This window comes from Asterias rubens, chromosome 17, assembly GCF_902459465.1.
Source record: "Asterias rubens chromosome 17, eAstRub1.3, whole genome shotgun sequence".
In the NCBI taxonomy this organism is placed as follows: Eukaryota; Metazoa; Echinodermata; class Asteroidea; order Forcipulatida; family Asteriidae; genus Asterias; species Asterias rubens.
In genome coordinates this window covers 10,877,962-10,900,710 of record NC_047078.1, presented here as the reverse complement: position 1 = coordinate 10,900,710, position 22,749 = coordinate 10,877,962, and the positions used below count along the sequence as shown (strand labels likewise).

The 22,749-nt window shown below is 36.6% G+C and overlaps 1 protein-coding gene across 3 annotated transcripts; it reads left to right on the top strand.

Annotated features, from left to right (window-relative positions):
* The first annotated feature begins 2,284 nt into the window (after positions 1 to 2,284).
* LOC117301406 (integumentary mucin A.1-like) lies at positions 2,285 to 17,444 on the top strand. 3 transcript variants are annotated; one of them, XM_033785371.1, is made up of 5 exons: positions 2,285 to 2,639; positions 4,717 to 5,031; positions 15,263 to 15,376; positions 16,224 to 16,333; positions 16,926 to 17,444. In XM_033785371.1, the coding sequence occupies exons 2-4, from the start codon at positions 4,785 to 4,787 to the stop codon at positions 16,313 to 16,315; spliced, it is 453 nt and encodes a 150-aa protein (XP_033641262.1). In that variant the 5' UTR covers positions 2,285 to 2,639; positions 4,717 to 4,784; the 3' UTR covers positions 16,316 to 16,333; positions 16,926 to 17,444. The 3 variants fall into 3 exon arrangements, 1 of the variants encoding a protein (XP_033641262.1); XR_004520307.1 differs by lacking the exon at positions 4,717 to 5,031 and having other exon boundaries at positions 2,621 to 2,639; XR_004520306.1 differs by lacking the exons at positions 2,285 to 2,639; positions 4,717 to 5,031 and adding an exon at positions 6,573 to 8,585.
* Positions 17,445 to 22,749: the final 5,305 nt, after the last annotated feature.

Genomic DNA, 22,749 nt, shown 5'->3' with positions numbered 1-22,749 from the left:
AATAGTTTTTACATTTAATTGTTTTTCTTTCAGGGAGGAAACGTATACCTTTATACATTTCCTGAATGTTCAATTCTTTTGCAAGCAGTATTTGTGCGGGTTTAAAAACCTATGCAGTAGGGGCTGCAAATTTGTGCATTGCACATTGTACCTGTTTATGTCTACGTGTGCTTGTACAATGTACATATGTACTCTGAGCTTGCATTTTATATGGCATTGACAACGCCCAAGTTTCTGTGTACACAGTCTGCCTGATGATGTAAGGGGAATTCCCCATTTTTCCCCTCGCGATGATGAAATTCTTTGCGCTATAAAGGTCAGGTCACGTTTGATTGGGCCTTTCTAAAGGGTTTTCTAGTACCTGTATCACGCGTTGCGAGTCGATGCCACTGCACTCACAGTGTGAGTGTCTCGCATGATGCCAATTGCTCATGTATGTAGAGTAGACTATACAGTAATATTATAATGCCAGAGCTCAATGTACATGTACACAATGAAGGCTAGGCCTGTGTACAATGTGAAGGCGTACATGTAGGCATGAAGCACTATGTTTTTGTAATCTAGCGCCATTATAGATGATGTATGACCTGTGACACAAAAGAGCCACATAGCCTAGACTTCATGCAGGCACCATTTGTACACAGCCTATTGGGAAGAAAACATAAAACCTCATATTTTATGGACATTGCACAGTCTAATTATTATCAACTTTTGATATGATGAAAGGGGGGCACATCTCAAAACTTGTCCAGCTTTTACTTTCATAACTCTTGGTTTTATGTTAAAATTATGACACAAAATGTAAACGTTCCCAACCTGTGCAGTAACTTGCCTGCCAGACTAGCCAACGAATGTACAAGGTCACACTTATTGTAAACAAAGGTCACATGGTCTGTAGTCTTCTACATGTAGAATTGTGGACTACGAGCGAATCCCTTACACCTAGTTCAAACACACGTATGAGCCAACCGGACATGGTTGGGATAACAGCAAAAGACCAGTTAAATCATTGTTGTTGGATTTAACAACAACATGGCACAACTGAACAAGGAAATTAGGGAATATATTTTTTTGCGTGATAGTGGTTGAACAGGAAGCCATTTTAGGGGGAAATCATGAATTTGTGTCTTATCGGTGTACATCCATGTCATAGAAAAACAATAATATTCAATGTTTTAAGTTGATGTTGGAATGATTGAAGTTTACAAAGTGATGTAAAAATCACTTTGTATGATAAATAATAAATGAATAAATAAATAAACATAAAATATCAACGTGGGATGTGGCATAGTGCATTTCTGGAACATCTGTATGGGACATGGTCTTCTAACGCTGTTAAACATAGTAATTAAAGTAACATGTGAGATTGTATGCTGTTTTGATTTAAGTTCTGACCTGTACAGTTATAGTGTTCATGATGATATTTTCTTTAAACAATATTTGAATATAAAAATACAATTACCTGGCAAGCAGACATTGCTTGCATCCTTGATATTCCAGCATACATTTTGTAATTTTAGCATTGTCTGTCGCTGTTGCTTCATTTTGAAATGGCAAGAAGGGCACCAAACATTTTTATGTGACAATTTCAAGGGGCACCAAGGCATGCCGATCGGGAAAATGGGGGCATTTTCCTCCCAGTGCCCCCTTGAAAAATATCCCTATCCTGTATCAGGCCTGTAAGACCTGTATTCCTTGATAGAGTTTCGACATGAAGAGTTTTCTTTGAAGTTTCATCCATGCATTTGGACACAATAACGGCTTCTAAACTGTAGTTTAACAGCTCCCCGTCAATACATGTATTTTATTTAGTATATCTCTTTGCTAACCAATTCAGCCATTGATTGTCTTTTCGCATTTTAGTGTTGATCTACACATAATGGCATATTCAGGAGTAGAGTTCAATAGGGAACCAAATGAATGAATAAAGAAACTTGTTTTTTCCCCTACATGGCCAATCTGTACACGAGACACGTTGATGTATAACGACTGCTACACGTACATCTATATAAACATTAAAATAAAACTCAAATGAAGTCTATAATTACATTAGACCTGGGGACGAGATTTCACAAAGAGCTAAGATTGATCCTAACTACAAATCAATCGTAGTTGCTAAGTAATGTGTGATGTCACAATACAAATCACTATGGTAATTGGCAAATACTGACAATTTGTTCCTATGATGAGTTTTGTTGCTTGGTGAAATCGAGCCCAGCCGCCTCCCATGATCAGCCTATAGGGCTATAGAAACAGACTTGCTCTATGTTACATCACATGAGTTTGGCAGTTCTCTTAACTCGCATGAATGTATTTTTTGTTTCTTAATTGAGGAAAAATGGCTGTTGACTTTTGTTTTCTCTAGGTACATGTAGGGGCCTACTCTTTTTTTCCTTTGCAAAGTGAGGGTCTGGCATATGAATTCCAATGGATTCCTTTTGTTAACATTGATACTTTGAATGTGATGATATATTATGGGTTAGTCGTGTAACATTGTTCTAAACAAACCCTGTGTTATTAGTGAAGAGAGTAACGCCATATAACAACTAACCAATTGTATTTGTAAATTGCATGACATAAAACAGCTATCACAACTACAGAGGAACCAACAACTACACCAAAACCACAAGGCACTACAGGTAAATATAAAATAACCAGATTTAACATGCAGTGCTTCCAGTCGCTCATTATCACGAGAGTAATCAACGCAAGTCCAGACAACGCATGCATGCACCCCATCATTTGTTTCACAGCTATCTATGATAATTGTAGATAGAAATTCGCATCAGGGATTAATTTTGGTTTTACCCGTATACATCACAGGCCTGATTCTTCGCGTAGGCAACGAAGGCAATTGCCCCCATGCCCCTGGTCATTGCCTTTATGCCCTTGAAATGCTAAAAAAAAAAGTAAACAGTAGAAATTTACTATTTCCTCTTAGGGTGACCCTTACCAATGAGAAAATGCCCTGGTGCCCTTATTGCCCATATTAAAACACGAAGCATGTAGGCCCGGGTGTTTGTGAGCACTGTTGCATGTTTACTCAGTACTTTCCTGCGCTCTGTGATAACAAAAATCTGAGGCATATTACTCAGGTGGGTTTCGAACCCAAGACTCTTGCAATACCCACTAGACCACCGAGATGGCCCGGTATAGCTAGTGGCAGTTCGAATGATTAGTTTGCATCGGGGATAAACACATCGGTGTACAATGTACATGGGTAAAACCAAAATTAATTTATCTACAATCATTTATTAAAAGTGTATCTTGATTATGGATCTCTCACGAGCTACACCAGCCATCTCTTGTATACATGTATCAAGGAGCTAAATATTCATTTGTCAAAACCTTTGTACAGCATCGGGGCAACCTTGTAATCATGGTTACAAAAGAACCACGACCCTAATGGCATTCATGCAGGCATAATCTGTACACAGCTCCGCGGAGAGAACGTTCACAACTTTCTCAACACCATGTTGATTAGGAATTTCTACAATTCTTGTCATCAATTGGTAACTTAGTCTCTGGTTCAGTGACTTAAGGTTTTCTCAAAAACTCTTCTAAGACATCACCTGAGTTTCGAGTGGTTCGCATTAGATGGCGGAGTATAGCTCGAGAAATGACCAATCAGCATAAACATACATGTACATGTTCATTCATTGTGTACATGTACCATATAGTTACTGCGTCATAGTTACCATGGTGATGGTGGTTGTTGCCTGTACTGGCAAAAGGATACGCTTTTTAGAGTAGAGTATTTTTTTGCTTAACAGCTTTATGGAAATATGCCTAGAAAACTCTAGTAAGGTCAACGTAAAAAAAAAAAGGATTGTCAAAACCTCCAGAATCTGTGTCAAAATGACCCAGCAGTTTGTCAAACTAACGAATTTGATTTCCCTTTTTTTTTTAAACCAGTTTCCAGGTCAGCCTGACCCAGAAATGGGTCAGGTACCTGGGACCTGGGTACTGGGTCAGTTCTGGCTATAGCCTCAACTCGAGTTTTTGTGCGTTTTAAAGACCACGTTATATTACTTTGTTCTCGTAACTTTAAGTAATACAAGCTATTTGCTTTGATGGCCACTTGTAACCATCCATGTACATTGTGTATAATTTTAAATTCTAATTTTGTGTTTAAAAAGGTTTACATTTTTAACTTAATTTTTAATTAACAAATTCTACCAACACTGCTCTATGAAACTGCTCTGGTCAGGTTTATAAGTATTTGAGTGTCAGCCACTTGCTTTGAAAGTACAAAGGAACTCAAACCCCTTCTGTGTATGTGGATTAGTCCATTCTAGGATATCAATGACTTTGACTCCCTAAGGACATTGCACTGTGACTTATAGTGTTACCAGCGCTAAGTTAAAGGTTTTAAAGCTTAATAATGCACAACTGCCAAACAAGTTGACGCATTTTTGACTGTTGAGCTACTTCAGTGATAAGTTTCTTGTATGTTTCCTTCCGATCACGAATTATGTGAAACAGGTGATGACATTAACCACTGACGGAACTGATCACCCACAAAGCTGATTTTGTTTTGACTAATTGTCATGTATTCATTCAGTTGTTCTTTATAATGATTTGTTAAATTTTGTTTCTTTTTATTTCCAATTTATGATGTTAACATCTTTGAGTTTTCTGTCACAGTTGAAAAACCCGTGGATATTTTGGTTTGGGTTAAAGGTTGAACTTATTGTTTAGATCTTACTTCCACAGACAATACCACTACCACGACACCACAAGACACTACAGCCCCAACTTTCACAACATCACAAGAAACCACAATGTCCCCCTCTGGTCCTACGGAAACAACGTCTGATTTCAGTTCCACAGAACCATCGACTACAACTAATACTGTCCCTGGTTCAATGAATAAAACTACAACCCAAATGGGTTCAACTGAAATGACCACCGATCCAACTGAAATGACCACTGATCCAACTGAAATGACCAATAGTACACATATAACCCCACCCACCACTGCCACCACGCCTGAAACAACAACGGGGTGCACGTTACTTTGTGACGCAGGTACTTCTTAAAGATGGTCAAGTGGTTGCTTTTACTGAAACAGGCCATGGCCAAAACTTCTGAAGCCTTTTGCTTTTTGTTGTTGGGCACGCCTTCTTCGATTACTGCACGCATTAATGTCTTCGCTTTGGTTGTATGTTGATGGTTACTGAAAGAGTTTGTTTAAACAAATGCTCAATAGACCCCTTGCACGTGACGTCACCTGCTCAAAAAGCGCCCTCACTGTGGTAAAAAAGGGCCCTCACTGGGGTCAAATGAAGGACATCATTGGACGATAGATGTTCTTTGTGCTACCCTCTGAGGTCCTGCGCACGTGTTAACGCACCAACAACCGTCCAACCTTTGTGTGCCCTTGTGAGGGCGCTGTATGATTGTGTCACGTCATGTAAGGGTCCTATTCCAGATCTCACGTCGCAACGGCAGGAATTGTGGATAATACCAAGGCCCTACCCACTAACGGCTTGACATTTCATAATGACGCAAGTAAACTAAAAATGTTGGTTTGAAAACCAATGGTACAGTTAACTGTGGTTTGCTATGGTGAAAGGGATCATGTTGTTTCAATCGTCATAGCTACCTCGCATTACGTAATACATATCTTATTTTGCTTTGAATCTTATTTTGTTCAGTTCAGTGCTTGCAAGTAACACCACTCTGTTTAATGTGGGATCTTAATTTGGGATCTTCTGTCGTTATTTGTTTGTATTCAGTCCTTACATAATCTTGACTGACTTCCTCGTAGCAAACTTCAACTTAATGAATTTTCAACAGGCCTGGACAAAATTTTGAGCATATGGGGAATTTGTGGTTTTGATAATTCTTTCAAGTCAGACCGTACTTCCCCATCAGAGGAAATGTGTTTGTTTCCCATATGCCCCCAAACAGGAACCAGATGGTGAGTCACGAGTTCCTTAGTAACAATTACAAGGATTTTGGACCCATTTTGAACAATCCTGTGATTTATCTGATTTTTTTTTTATGGAACAATGGTTAGAATGCTGTATCATCACTTCCTGGTTCAAAAATGATCTACAAACTTTTATCATCATATTTAGTGATAAATTAGTTACATATGTTGTATCTGCTGGGTGTCATCTTCGTTATCTAAGCTACTTTGCTCGGGTGTGTCATAATGTTGACCTGTTATACATTACAGCTTATTGTTAATGTACACCCTTTGCCGCCATATGCCATTTTGAGGTATTGGTGGACAACTATGACATAGGTTTAGTCAATTTGTCTGTATACATATACATCCAAACTAAGCAGTGCACATCTTCGTGTCCACCATATCTCAAAAAGGCTAATAGACCTTATCGCAAATACCAATGCGCAAGCGCAGACTGTTGAATGAGGTGCATTGTGGGATATATATGGATCAAATTTGGATACCAGCTAGACCACAATGCACCTAATTCCAAGCTTTACGCGCGCGCCCCGGTATTTGCGAAAAGGTCTATGGCAAACATTGGAAACGCGCGCGTATACTAAACTTTCACCAACCAGTCAGAGACTATCTTTAGATAGGGGGGGGGGGGGGCACTATATTGATTTGTCATTTCACATTGGTTGTGTTCGTATTTATATGTTTTCTCTATCAATTTATTCATTTTCTTGTTTTTGTCATCATTGCCTGTCTGGACAAAACACTCATCCAAAACCAAACTCATTGCGTCATACATGTACGAACTTGTTATCACATTCAATTTGTGGCAAAATCTGGCCCCAGTTTCATGCCACTTGTTACCGCAGAATTCTGGGCTATCGGCCCATAAATCCACATGCTTTGTATATAATTATATGGATCTGCAGAATTCTTGGGTAAGCAATGTGTCATAAAAATTGGCCCTGCGTCGAAATCATGCATTTAAGCTTTAATTTTAAAAATGGGTAATCGGTAAAGATCAACCTTAACTTTTTGTGAAATAAAGCTCTGGTGTCATCAACTCCATAAATTCAACCACAGACCCTACTAACATTATCATCGCTTTGCTATACCAATTCGTAGTAGCAGATTTATGTCATAAAAAGTGTTTTGCTTAGCATGCTACGGGTATACCTGATTTCAATACATTTTGCTTCCGACGTAAACGCATCCAGTTTTTTACAGCTTGCTTATCCATTTCAAAATTAACCTTTAAGAAGATGATCTTCGGATCCTCATTGTAGACAATACACGAACATGGACTAACGTTTTTTATAAAATGTTATGAATATTATAACGATTATTGTGTCAATTATGCCATAACTAATCTCTGAAAATATCGATCAGCCGTGAGTAGCCGTTGCACTCGAATTGTAATTTTGTCCTTCAAATTTTAAAAACAGAAGTTGCTATCAAACATGTAAACATAAGTTGCATTGCCTCTCAAACCAGTGTTGCTCCATTTGAAAAAATATCATGTGCGTAAAAATAATAAGGTACTCTGTTCGAGCCACGTGGTCTGTGCGCAAAACGCAGTTAAGCGTGGATTATTGACCCAATCTGGCGTTGCTATTGGACAAGACAGCTAAGGAGAATTTTTGTTTAAGAAGATGTTTTCAACCATAGTCTTCTTAACCGGTGGTCTTTAGAAGGGGTGAGTTGTCGTTGAAATCATAAAATATAACCACAAATAACGAATGTTCTCTAAAATATGATTCTGTCATCAATAATCGTGGGGCTATTTGTGTTTCTGTCCATTTTAGGCATATTTAGCACGCAATTATTATTATTTCAATGCCTTCATGGTGTTTTTTTTAAACATATCAGTTAGCGTCACAAGGTAATAATTTATAGAAAGTTTTCATAATGTGGTCTTTGAGAGTCGTTATTAATTTTAACATTCGGTCGAAAAAACAACAACAAGATTTTGTCCTAGTTTCGGCAAACTTCCTTCAAGCGGAGCTAATTCAACGCAAAAAGTTTCGTTATCAAAGTTACTGTTAGTTTGATTAGGAGTATTTGTTGCCTCAAGATCTGAAAATTAATTATGTCTGTTATTTATTTAGTTAGTTATTTTTTTGAAATCACAGTTGGCTTTTGGGTAGTTTTATCAGCAGACCAGATCAATACACATCTGCTTTTAATATTTTTTTTTTCAAAAAGGAAGTTTACCCCAACCAAACAAGGCTAAAAAAACACTTATGGTTAGGGGCTACAAGAATAAAGACATATCAATAAATAACGCGAGCTGAAGGTATGAGTTGGCATTTCTCTTAAAGTAGTCTAGATTGTTTGATGACGGGAAACATACACCAGGCAATGATGTTTCAAAGAGACTCGTTTGGTTTAGTTTGAAATTTGAATTCAAATTTGTTGTTTTGAATATTTTTCAACAGTTCCTTGGTTTAGTTTTTATATTTTGCACCGAGGGATTTATTGTAGGCCTATCATTATCAGTGTTTATAGGGAGGATAAATATAATATTAAATATAAACATAATGGAAATCATGCAAATACTACAAAACAGTTACTAAAACCTGATTCAAATGTTTCCATGTGTGGCTTCCTGAACACTTTTTAAAAATTTTGTGTTTACAGATTGGTTGCCAGGGAAACCGTGGGAAATTCGGTGAGTAAATTACCTGTCATCTATTAACAGTTTACACACAAAAACACCTTTTTTCTAGTAGAATTTCCAAAGATTTCACAATATGGTCATTGACTCATTTAAACATTTCAGACTTTCTAATATAGCAGGGAAGGCCTTTAGGCCTGGGCCCAATTTCGTAGAGCTGCTTGAGCACAAAATTTGCTTTAAGCTAAACAACATCCTTGCTTAGTAAAATCAGATTACCTGCCAAGACCCCACTCAATTGTTATGCAGCAACTAAATACCAGTCACAAGCATTGTACATGTATATGGCACGGAATTTTTGCCAGTAAAATGTATAATAAGCAAGCTATTTTTTTCGTGCTTAAAGGCAGTGGACAATTCAAAGGCAGTGGACAATTCTATTGGTAATTATACTCAAAATAATTTTTAATCATAAAACCTTACTTGATTACGAGTAATGGGGAGAGGTTGATACTATGAAACATTTTGAGAAACAGCTCCCTCTGAAGTGACATAATTTTCGAGAAAGAAGTAATTTTCATCGAATTTGATTCCGAGACCTCAAGTTTAGAGTTTGAGGTCTTGAAATCAAGCATCTGAAGGCACACAACTTCGTGTGACCATGGTGCCACAAGAGTGTTTTTTTCCCATTAATATCTCGCAACTTCGACGACCGATTGAACTCGAATTTTCACAGGTTTGTTATGTTATGTATGTTATGAGATACACCAACTGTGAACACTAGTCTTTGACAATTACCAATAGTGTCCAGTGTTTTTAAGCAAATTGTGTGCAAAGCTTTTCTATGAAATTGGTCCCAGCACTCTAAAAACTTCCGGGTCAAATTTGACCTGGATTCGAGTCCTGTGGGCCTATGGGTCAGTATGACCCTTGAATCAGTGTCAAAATGACACAGGAATGCGTCAAACTAACTGGAATTCGAGTTAGAATCCCGTTTGAACCCGATTCAGTGAGCCTGACCCGAATTGGGTCAGTTCACCTGGGCCTGACCCAGGAGTTTTTAGAATTCACATGTTTGCATTTCGTTGTTTTTGTTCAAAATTAATGGTACGACAGCATGTTTCCTTACAATTATCTGGGGCCAGTTTAATAGTGCTTGCTGCTTAAGCACACAAAGTAGCTGAGCATAACAAAATTACTCTTACCGGAATGAGGCTACAAGCCAAACTACCAAGTCACGAGTACAATTAGTGACTGGTGCCCGGCTCATTTCTGCTTAGCAGAAAATTGTTAAGCAATTCTCGCTGCTAAAGTAGCTCTATGAAATTATGCCATGGTTTTGGACGCAAAACTTATTGGTGTGGTCACCATCACCATCATTCTGATTATGGAAAATAACCTGTGAGCTGATGTTTCCTTAACCTCTAAAAGTAAAACCTGAGTTAATTTTTTTGTAAAAATCGGCTACAGTGATTAAGTTTACTTATGAGGCATCCTAATTGGTTTCATTAACAGAAATAATATTGATAATAAAAGATAAGCTTCACTAATATGAACACCGTACCATTCCTTTCAGCTGAATAGGATTGATGTGAGTCTAGATGCAGACATCTCATAGTTATTTGCATTTCATTTAACGATATTACACAAACCGCCTGCTTTATCTGCCAACAAACAAAAATGTCTCAATTCTTGAAACATAAATTTATTCCATATGACATTTTAAACAGGTAAACTGACTGCATTTTTACTTTATTGAAAAAGATTAGTAGCTGAACATACACGCAGCACATTTTAAACATTTCATTTCATTCTCAAAGGTGACCAAAAGAGGTCTAGCTCTCGTAGCGACTTGCCAGAAATCGAATGATTACACATTGGAAGAACCACAAACTTAAAGACACTGGAAAATTTGAACTCAATCGATTCGAAATACAAAAACCATAAAATCAAGAAACCTTAACCGCCTACACTTTAACACACAACCTCAAATCAAAGTAGAATGAGAAGAAAAAACAGCTCAGAGTTAACTAGACCTTGAGACCAACTACTTACACTAACACTAACAAATTCAACATCTTGATTTCAAGATATGATTTCAGAGCATTATTTGAGAGCATGTTTTTTGGGGGTTGGACTCTACATCTTGCATGAAATCCTAATTTTACTCGCATTGTTATGCATCATTTTTTTTCCAGGCTGAGCTTATTGAAAATAAATTATTTTGCGGTATCAGGTTCCTGCGGCTGGAGGAAACTACCATTCAAATAACTCTAAACTGAAAGTATTGAAAGCCACTCCCATAAAATAAACTGTTTAAAAATACATTGATAATTCCTCATTTAGGTATAGTTTTTCTATAGTATTTTGAAACATGTTCATTTTCTTACTTGATGTATCCCAACATTTGCATAAAATAACAAACCTGTGCAAATTTGGCTCAAATGGTCATCAAGTTTGCAAGAGAATAATGACAGAAAAACACCCTTGTTGCATGACTTTGTGTGTTTTCAGATGCTTAATAATAGGCTTCAGATGAATTTTTCTTTTAATTCGAATGAGAAATTACCTCTTTCTCAATGAGTACTTTACTTCAGAGGGAGCCGTTTCTCACAACGTTCTATGCTATCAACAGCTCGTTTCACCAAATAAGCTGTTATGCCTACAATTATTTTGAGTAATTACCAATAGTGTCCATGCCTTTAAGTGTTTTACAATAAGTGAAAAACATCCGTTTTGTTTCGGTTCAACTTTTGTGTTTCGATTTGGAGTGCATAGAGAGTCATGTTGAATCACATGGTAGTGATACACACTGACAAGGAAATAACACCCGTACAGGGTACGCAATCAACTGGGAACTTCCATTTTGGTTGGCATTGTGTGAAACACCTACAGTGGATGACATAAACAAAAGGTTGCATTCATGTGAATTGAAGTGTTACCCACGCCAACAAGCATACAATCAACGACATTATCATATCACAGGCTGCAGGGTACCCCGTTCCCTGAAAAGTTCAAACATTCAAGAGTCACAGCGTGGGTCCAGAGTGCTATTCTATGACATTGATATAAATTAAATATGTCATGGCTGGTTGCTATCAATACACTACTTGTTTGGCGATATACATCAACAAAACAGGGCGTAGACGTGCTACATGGGTTCAAAGGTTTCAATACGCTAAACATGTTGTCATGATTATCATTTTATTTAGCGGTCTACTTGAATGGCGCCCTCTTTTGGTTGTACAAGATTAGCTTTTTGCTTTTTGCTGGCACTGCAGATTACTGTGACTTTGATATAGGAAGAACAACAAATCTGAAAAAAGAACAGTTTTACGTAAAATACTACAGGATAACTGGCAAAGATAATAGATTATAGATAAAACACACTCATTTGTAAAAGGTTAACACTTTCAATAGTTGACAGGTATTTGCTCCAAATTTCCCCCTTTTCCCAGGTTTCCCTCTTCCCAACCTTGTTTGTATTGTTATTGCTGTATTGAATGTTACTTTTGTGACCAAAGTTAAAGGCAAATGATATTATTCTCAGGCTTTACATCTACGCTTACAACACCAATCACGGGTCACACTGTTCTTATTACATGGTGTTAGAATTAAGGAGCCCTTAGAAATAGACCTAACACTTTGGGTCAAGTTCATAAAGCCTGTAAGCAGATATTTTCTCCTTAATACAGAGCGGCTCTTACATTATAAGAAGATACTACGGTCATATTGTTAGATTATATCATGGTCATAAACACTGTAAGCGATCATTAGTCTGCTCCATCAATCCTAGTATAACGTACATGCCTACCTACCACTAACACTTTAGATAAGTTGCGGAGTACTCTCATGGGCAAGTGGTTAAGCAGGAAATACTGCTTGTCAAATTTCTGTGTTAAGCAACAATTTAGTGGGGCACCTGGAGTCACAACATTAAAACCCGAATACAGTTTTGGCTGGTACCCTATTTATGTTAAAGGTAGTGGACACTGTTGGTAATTACTCAAAATAATTTTTAGCATAAACTTAACCTTTCTTGGTAACGAGTAATGGAGAGAGGTTGATAGTATAAAACATTGTGAGAAACGGCTTCCTCTGAAGTAATGTAGTTTTCGAGAAAGAAGTAATTTTCCACGAATTTGATTTCGAGACCTCAGATTTAGAATTTGAGGTCTCGAAATCAAGCATCTGAAATCACACAACTTCGTATGACAATGGTATTTTTTCCCCCGTTATTATCTCGCAACTTCGGCGCCCGAATGAGCTTAAATTTTCACAGGTTTGTTATTTTATGCATATGTTGAGATACACCAAGTGAGAAGGCTAGCCTTTGACAATTACCAGTAGTGTCTTGTGTCTTTAACCTATACTTTTCTGTGCCTAGCAAGTTGTTGTGCTTACAGGCTTTATGAAATAGGGTCATGTGCAGCAATTGGTTCAGGAGAAGTTTTTCTCAATCTTTCTTGGAATTCAAATTTAGATGTCTTACATAATGATCCACATTGGTTCGCGCAGTCCCTCAGAAAAAAAATGTTCACGGAGGTAAAATTCAACTCATGTGGTCTGTGTTTATAAAAATACACGGTTTTTGATGACAGTTTAGATTTCTTAGGTAATGATCAACAGTTTACCGTATTCCCTCGGAAGCATATTCACGGAGGCAAAATGCAACTCTTGTGGTCTGTGTCTATACAATTTCTGCCTATGATGAATGTACATCCGACTCGTGACACCTTGCGAATAAATGCCCTGGGTGTGTTCCAGGTGTAGGCAGAAACATAATATTTGACTTGAACTGAAGTTTTATTTTGACTTACAAAAGCCGATTATTGACTGCTAATTTATATGCAAAACCAGTCATTTTTGTTCTCAAAAAAAGGTTTTCAAGAGCAGATATTTTTGTTATTTTCAAGAGCAGCTGCTATAACTGCTCTTGAAAATAAAATAATTGCTCTTGAAAATAAAATATTTGCTCTTGAAAATTAAAATGGAAACTTTGAAAACAAAAATAACTTACAGGCTTTCGTAACTAGTGACCCAAAATCAAAAACCATCTTTCCCAATATCACAATACATCATCAGCTAATAATCATTTCAAACCACCTGTAAATGTTCATATCGTCATACTTGCCGCAACTAACCACTAACATTTGTAATGTTAACTAGCTGCTAACCCCAGAGTATTGAAGACGGATTCAATTAACCAACCCGACCAATCATAGCTGTGGTTGTGTGATTGGACAAAAGTCCAGTACGCATGCGTACATGATGCGTGTCAGTGACGCATGCGTAGTGGCCCTAGAGTAGTTCAATCGCACATGAGGTCTCGATAGTATCCCTTCCCTGGGTCGACGGCTGTTGCGTGTATCAACATTTAAGGCAGTCTATTGATTCCTTTTAAAGAAGCATGTACCACTGGGTATGGCATTTTGGATCGGTCTTTGTTCTACCATTGTATCAAACCCAATACCACCTTCTACTAATACACTAAAAATGCATAATACACTAAAAACAAATTCACATAGGGCCTATAGTTCCATTTGTCGTATTCATTCTTTGTGTAACATTAACCTTCTCAGAGTTGTTGTTAGTGGTGACTTCTGTGTACTTAACGCACGATGCTTTCTGTTAATGAGTTTCGTTGTCTTTAAAGATAAAAGTGTTGTGAAAAGATTGTGTGTCAAAAGCCCATCTTTCCCGTGGTTGTTTTGAGTGTAGTCACGTGTAGTCAAAACAAAGTGTTCTATTGCATATAAATTCTACTAGATTTTGCAAGATGTGCAATATTTTGTTTCTGTAAATGTGATGGTCGACATAAACATCTTTCTATCTATCTCGTGTACAAAGATGGTCGGTGTTATAAATGTGTTAAATTTTGACAAGGGTAAAATTAATATGGCTGCAAGAAAGGTTGTGCCTTTTAATGTTCAATGGGCATTCACGTGGACAGATACATGCTGAAATAATTTATAATTATTTGCGCCTGGTTGAGGGAAAAGTGTTTGTTTAACAGTTGATTTTGTGCTTAACTTATTGTCTTCTGTAAAATATTACTTCACTTAATATTTTGTTGTGTATTGCAATGCTTTTTAGAATCTTTATTTTCTGGAATTTACTCTTGTCTTCATTTCATGGTCCATTTTCAGCTGTTTATTGTTATTCATTCACATTTCACTCTTAAATTTTGCATTATTTTTCAAACTTGGCACTTTCCTACAGCTCCTCTTTTGCAATATGTTACATTTTTGCAGTATAAACATGTATCCATCTTCGCTATCTGTAACATTTAAAATGTAGCACTATAATTGTTTTTAACTAAATTTGTGTCTTGAGGTTGGGTGACATTTTAAAGGAAAAGACACTAGAAAAGATAAATAAAAAATATCCAACTTCTCTTCTGAATTGTTCACTTTTTTGGCGTAGCAATTTTCCGAACAGTTTGATGGAACCATTTTCTTTCGATGAAGGATGTTGGTTTAGAAACAAAAAATTCGCGGGGAAAAGTCCAAACAAAACCATTTTGGAAAAATGTTCAGTAATTTTGAAGTGTCCATCATAATTTTCATTGAAAGTGAATTTCAACTAAATGACTTTTTGCATGTGACTAAAATAACATTCAATAGAAACACCTTGTAGCAACTAAAAAAGAAAAGAAAAAATCCCTCTGGGATAGAAAAAAAAAACACCAACTATTAACTAATTTCCCCTTTCAATGGTTGTTTCCATAGGTACAGGTTTGAGTGTCGGTATCATCATAGGCATTGTGTTCGGGTGTCTGGCTCTGTTAGCGATATTACTGGCCGTGTGTGTAGCTGCATGTAGATACCACAAAAAGACTAATGGTAAGTAGACATTAAAGACACTGGACACCTTTTGAAGTCAACGACTAGTCTCCTCACTTGGTGCATCTCAACATATGCATCAAATAACAAACCTGTGGCAGTTTGAGCTTAATTGGTCGTCCAAGTTGCGAGATAATAATGAAAGAAAAAAACACCCTTGTCACACAAAGTTGTGTGCTTTCAGATAATTGACTTCGAGACCTCAAATTCTAAATCTGAGGTCTCGAAATCAAATTCGCGGAACGTTACTGTCATTCTGGAAAACTACGTTAATATTTAGAGGGAGCCGTTTCTCACAATGGTTCATACTATCAACAGCTCTCCATTCCTTGTAACCAAGTAAGTTTTTATGTTAAAAATCGATTTGAGTAATACCAATAGTGTCTATTTGAGTAATACCAATACTGCCTATAAAAGTTGTTTTGACCATGAAAAGTATACCATATTGTTGGTAGAAGTGAGATTTTGACATGAATTAATTGATCCGAAAATGGACAGTCTATTGTAGATTACTCTTCTTGAAAAATTTTCAATCAGTTTCACTACGTCACTTCAGAGGGAGCCGTTTCTCACAATGTTTTATATTACCAACCTCTCCCCATTACTCGTTACCAAGTAAGGTTTTTTGCTAATAAGTGTTTTGAGTAATAACCAATAGTGGCCCCAGCTTTTAAAGGGTTTAGGTTCTTTTTGTTCAACACAAAACAAAATGTCCACAGATTCATACTAAAAGCACTGGACACTTTGATAATTACTCCAAATAATTGTTGGCATAAAAACTTTACCGCCTTAACTGTAACAATTGTTCCATTTATGTATCATTTTGTATTCTATATTACCTTGACAGTATCACCAGAAACTGACCAGAACAAGAAAGGAAAGGACAAAAAGGTTAATGGCAAAGCAGATGACAAAGCAGCTGGAGTGGCAGATGTGTAAAATTGCACTTTCACACAAGTAAGAACTCACATCATTCCAGACCCAAGAGGGCGCACTCAAAAATTCTCTTTGGGAAGTTGCCTGACTAAAGATATGTACAGAGCTTCAGGAGTATCATTCTTGACCAGATAAACACAAGTTTAATTTTTCCCAAGTAAATACATAGCATTCTTAGGGTGGCCAGAGTCATGCTCGTTACAAAATGGACAGAAGCAAAGAGTGTGGCGCCCCCTCTTGCTTAAATCTAACAAGGAAAAGAGATCGAGTCCAATGTCAATGACACCAACTACCTACGTGTTTTGTGAAAATAAACAAATGACAACACTTACTACTTGTGTTGGTAATTTTAAATATACATGTATTCTTAAGGCCGAATAAGATTTCCCATTATTGTGGATTAAGTCATTTTGTTTTGCATTGCCTTGGACACTGAGGGCGCAATCGGGTTCCCATACTGGTAATAGTTTGATAGTGCCATGTAGAAAAAAAAAAAACATAAATAGTTGTACAAAATATTGTTTTTAGTCTGAAAAAATCCTATATTCATTCAGGTGAATATAAAAAAACAACAATACAAATTTATTATCATACTTTTTCTATTCTTTTCCAGAATTCTTTAACATCAGAATGTTGTCTTCGGCTGATCGATAGTTGTCTTAAAAAGAGCTTGAACTTTACTTGGTCAAATAGTGTCCAGTCAGTCGTTAAACAGTGAACTGAATTGTTTTAAACGGCAGACATGGGTGTACTGGTTCAATGCAAGTTCTTGACGGGCAGAGAAATACACAGGAAGATCATTATGTGACTCAAGACTGACCGTTGAAGTAGATGGTCGAATGAAACTCGAGAGAATTTTTTTTAAAGACAGCTTTTTAAAAAGAGCAAAATAAAACCGTGTTTTTTTTGTGTAAATTTCATCCTGCACTACAAATTAACTCTGCTCAGGCTTGTTGCAAAGCTGTTTGAGTGTAACTTAGTCAGCAGTTTGAGCCCATTACATTTGTACATTCATTAGAAGACAGTTCATTCATGTATAAACTATTGTACAGTTTATGCTTCCCCCTTTTTTTTTCCTTGTCTTTTTATCGTTTATTCTGTTTATAATTTAATGTAGGCTTTTGCTTTTAAAATTTATTTTAAATATATTTTCACAGTCGTTCATGGTGGTCTGTTTCTGTTCCCTATTTTATTTTTTTTAATCTTCAATGTATGCTTTAATTTTCTTTCCTAAGATGATTCTATTTTAATTAGATTGTTTTTATATAGGCTAAATGAGTATTTCTTATTGTTTTTTTGGCGTATCCTTTCCTGCAATTGGCGGCTCGTCCGCTGTTGGTTTGGTCAATAAATATTATATAATACGTTCGGCCTAAAAGGTTTGTAAGGTAACGTGTATACATAGAACAAGTACACTTTAAACACTCTCGTGTCAGAACTGACCCGGTTTCCAGGTCCCGTGGGGTCTGACTTGTTTCTGGGTGAGCTGACTCTGAATCAGTGTCAAAATGACCGATAAATGGGTCAAACTGTCGCTTAGAGGACCATTACAGAGTTGGTAAGAACAAAATTCGTCTAAGATCACATATTTACATACAACTTACATGGTCTAATGATGATGAGAGTAGAAAACATCCATTGATATATGTCTGTCTGAAATGTCATATTTGATAAGAAATATACCAATAATTTCCCGTTTTTTCTCGATGTCATGCAAAGAATGTGTAATCCTTTTTTTTATTATTCTCGTGACCCAGATTGCTGATCGATCTCCAATTTTTACAGGTTTGTCAGTTTATGTGTACATACATGGTGAACTGTTTTGTTAGCAAAAAAAAAAAAACAGTTCTGTAATGTTCATTTTTCTTCTAGTTAAAAATCCGTTTTTAAAACCACAAATTGAATAAGCCCCTCTCGGACTTTGAATCCGGGTTATTTTTTCGACATTAACGTTTTTTTTAGAGTGTAATATTTTCACTTGTGTGGATTTTATTTCATGACTTTGTTCATATTTGAAGTATTCAAAGAAGAACATTATGATATTCATGGATACGGAACTTAACTCGTCCAAAGATCTAAGATTAATCCTAAGTTAGGAGTAAAAATTTGCCCAGTTAGTTTCGTTCCCGTGTGGTTTATAAAGTAAGATTTTCTTAAATGTGTGTTACTTGTTTGTGCATTTAAAGGCACTGGACACTATTAGTAATCACTCAAAATAATCGTTAGCAATACAACTTACTTTGTTACGAGCAATGGAGAGAGAGCTGTTGATAGTATTAAACATTGTGAGTAAACTGCTCCCTATCTAAAAGAATTTTTTTTTTAGAAAAAGGTATTTTCTCCCTCAAATAATAAAATACTTCAGCTAAAGCCTTTTATTATGCATCTGAAAGCACACAAATTTGTGCAGCAAAGGGGGTTTTCTTTCATGTTTCTCTTGCAACTGCGATGACCAATTAAGTCAACATTTGCACAGATTTGTTATTTTATGTTGGGAAACACCCAGTGGGAACACTGGTCTTTGACAATTGCAAAACGTGTCCAGTGCCTTGAAAAATAAAGTTTTCATAAATGTGTGTAACTTGTGTGCACATTTAAACCGAGTGCTCGGTAACACGTGTGCGGACGACAAAATGTGTAGTGTTTATAACGTATACAGTACTGTACAGAATTTTAAATAATGCACCATGACACTAAAGACGCACCCGATTGGTCACTCGATCATGATAAGTGTGACGTAAACCACGTCCACTTCACGTGTTCGAACTTGCTCGACTTAAAAGAAGCCCATTAAAGACCTGCTTTGACGTCATTTGGGTAGGACGCCCTCATGTGGTAAAAAACAGCTTGATTTAATGGCCCATCCTGGTCACTGCGCATACAAATCTAACGGGAGACGTAATTGCAACAGGTCCATAGGAATAATCCTTTTTTTTTCTTTTGAGTACTGTTACATGGATGACAATTTAGCATGTTTGGCAAAGAGGCAAGCCCTCATTATGGAATTCATTTTAAAAAACAAAAATGTTCTTGAAGGATGAAATGAGGGTTATTTGTTAACATTACTTGCAGAGTTTTGGAGTGCAGCAGCAAAAGCCCTTGCACTGCATCACAGATGCGTGTATAAAGTTGACCTAGTGACTTCATGAAAAAAAAAAGGTATCAAGCGGGTTGTGTAAGTGTAATGAATATATATCAAAATGTGTATAGTTAGAGTGATTTTATCAGTCCGTCCAATAAATGTTTCCTTATTCCCGATCGCATATCTTATTTTACAACAGCGAGGGGTTTTGTACTGAACACTGCCAAACCATGTCTTGAGATGAGACTACTTTGTTAACAACGCCGTTACGTACATGTTCCCTTCTATTGGAGAATTATTTCAATAGGGGAAAGAAAGCCCGAATTCAATATCATTTTTACAACGCCGTTATGCACATCTGCCCAATTGAAGGACAATTTCATAAAAGCGTTGCAACGTAGTCTCCTACTCAAGACAGGTATTGACAGTTAACAGTGCAAAACCCCGTGCTGCAGTGTTACAAATACGCTTCCCGATCGGGAAAAAGTTTATGACCTCTGGAGAAGAAGTCACCAATCGTGGTAACGTTTTTGGTGTCGATGGCTTTTGGCGTGTAAATATGTCGATGTAGGACAATTAATTGTAGTATGCAGATTAAGCTTTGAGTGACTAGCCAAATTCATTTTTTTTTTCTGGTGACGTGAAGCTTTACTTATTTAATGTAAAACAAAAGAGGAATTTTACTTGACCCTTTTTTTTATTTTATAGAAACTCAAGTTTGTCAGAGACGCTTCAACTCAAATATCTTGCCAATAATCACTCTTCCTAATTAAAATAATTTTTTTGAAAGTGATTATTTTTTAAATTGTTTCTACGTGTACCCACAAAACTCAATTAAATCGAAATTTTGTTAAGTTCCGTCCTGTAGCCTGCATTGTTTATGCTTGGTAGTATGTAGTGCTGTAAATAAGAAAAACAATGTTTATTTAAAAAAGAAAAGAAATTGCGTTGATTTTTGTTCAATATTTATAACTCTGGTGAATTTAGGTAGCTTACGTATTGCTCACAAAGATGTATACCACGAATACACAATAGGAAACAGTCACAACATATTTTTGTATAGGGTGCATGTAGATTTGTACAATGGGCCATACTTCATTAATCCAGTAAGCAAGGTTTGCGCTGCTTAGCCGGGTCTTAGAGTAAAAAACTATACTATTTAGCAAAGTATACATTTTGTTTGAACAGTTCGATTGTTTAAATTTCTATAACAATTAGATGTATGCATCAAAGCTAACATGTGAAAATGTCATTTCAAATAGTGGTCGCGCTTTTCAGATATAGCCGCTGTTTAACGATAGCTGTTACATTGTAGATTATCTCAAAAAACAAATTTATGCTTATTAAAAACAACCAACGATCAACGACATTAAAACAACATCACAAAATGACAATAATTAGAAGCAGTGACAGCAGCACTAATCACAACAGAAGCAGCAACAATATAATTGTTAATTTTCCATCAGGGATAAAGGTTCTTAATTTTGGTTTTGACCCATATACACCGTGTTAGCACTGTATACTCGGTAACCCACGACCTTTACAATTCTAGAGCAGTGGGTGGCTTGAGGCAGCAATACAAACAATATAAACAACACAATAATAACAAACACAAAACAACAACAATAACAGCAAAAAACACCAAGAACAACAACAGCAGCAACCCCAACAATAAAAACAACTCATGGTTCATTGTCTTGAAACTCTGTACTTAAAACTTCTTCCTTCTTGAACATTCATATTGTTTGATTTGTCTTGTTGAAGTGATATCTAATTATATTTAATTTTACTCAGACTGCATCTGAAATAACAGATTGACAGATGCCTTTATAAATGCCATTAATTTTACTAGATATCTTGCCCTAGTTATTCTGTGTGATTGGCATGCACAATATTAGACGTTGTGTTGGTTTGAAAAAGTGTAATAAAGTGGAAAAAGCTACAATCGTTTCGCTTACTCATTCAAACGGTGTTTTACTTATAGTTTTGTTGTTTTAGTTTACTTTATAAAATAATCTTGCCCACATTTTGTTGTGTACCATGCTTGTGAATAATTTAATGACCTGTCTAACAAAATGTTACGTCGTCAACGCTGAGGATGGATCGGGTAAGTGCAGAGCATCAACATAAATTAGAACAAAATGGTGTGGGGTGTCGTGGCCGAGCGGATAAGAGCGTCGAACCAAAGCTCTGTTTTTTTCTGTTCAGCAGAGTGTGGGTTTGAATCCCGGTCGTGACACTTGTGTCCATGAGAAAGACACTTAACTGCAAATGCTTCTCTCCACCCAGTGGTAAATGGATACCTGTGATGGCAGAGATAGTTCTTGTAATTGATTTAGCTCAGCTGGCACAATAATGAAACGAACCTCAGTGGGAAGAACAACATCTTTTTGGTGGGAAAACAAATTGAATGCAAAGGTAGCCGATACAAACCTTAATAAAGTTTTTCCCCGGCCAATTCAGTTAAGTTTTCCCAGCTAACAATTACTTCGAGTAATTACCAATAGTGTACCGTGCCTTTAAATGTAAGTGTTTATTTGTTTTCCTTGTTAACAGATGTTACACCCCCATCGGGGCCCCCATTAGGAATCGGGGCTATCATTGGAATCGTCATAGGCGCCATAATCGTTGTGTTAATCATCGTTGGTGTTGTGGCATTCTGCTTGTGCAAGCGGTGAGTATGCTGCTGCTGCTGCCGCAATCAAAAGAGTAAGTCTAATGGAGATAGAGACACACCCATGAGAACACCGGACCCTCGGACCGTTTAGGATAAGTATACCCATGTTTTTTTTTTTAAACAGTTTCATTGTGTTAATCGCATTTAATATTGATAGTATGTACAATAGCACTAAACGTGTGACAGCAGCTCTCGAAATTATAAACACTGGGCTCGCGGTCAGTGATTTTAGCTTGAGGCTAGTATAGTAAACTAACGACCGTTGAATAATTACATCACACATTAAACTTAAAATCTGTCAATTCCGTTGAGATGTCTATTGAAGTATTAGGCCTACACCACCATAAGAACAAAGATTGTTCGAAAACAGTAAACAATTCTTGAATAGCATGTTCTTCTCAATTGGATTCCGATGCTGTAAAAAGAATTAACCATCGAGTCCAGTAATGGTTTTGAATGTTAGTTGTTCGGAATTAATTTACCTAATTAAATCACATGACATTCTGTCATCCAATTACGTTTTGAACACATTAACGCCACGTGTGTGTGCCGTTCTCACGATTTGCTCATCTAATAATATTGTTTGTTATGTATTTACTGTTTAAATGTTTATAATGATTAAAGGCATAATGTAAAGCGCCTAATGTAAAAGCCTCCAAGCGTATACAAATGAAGTAA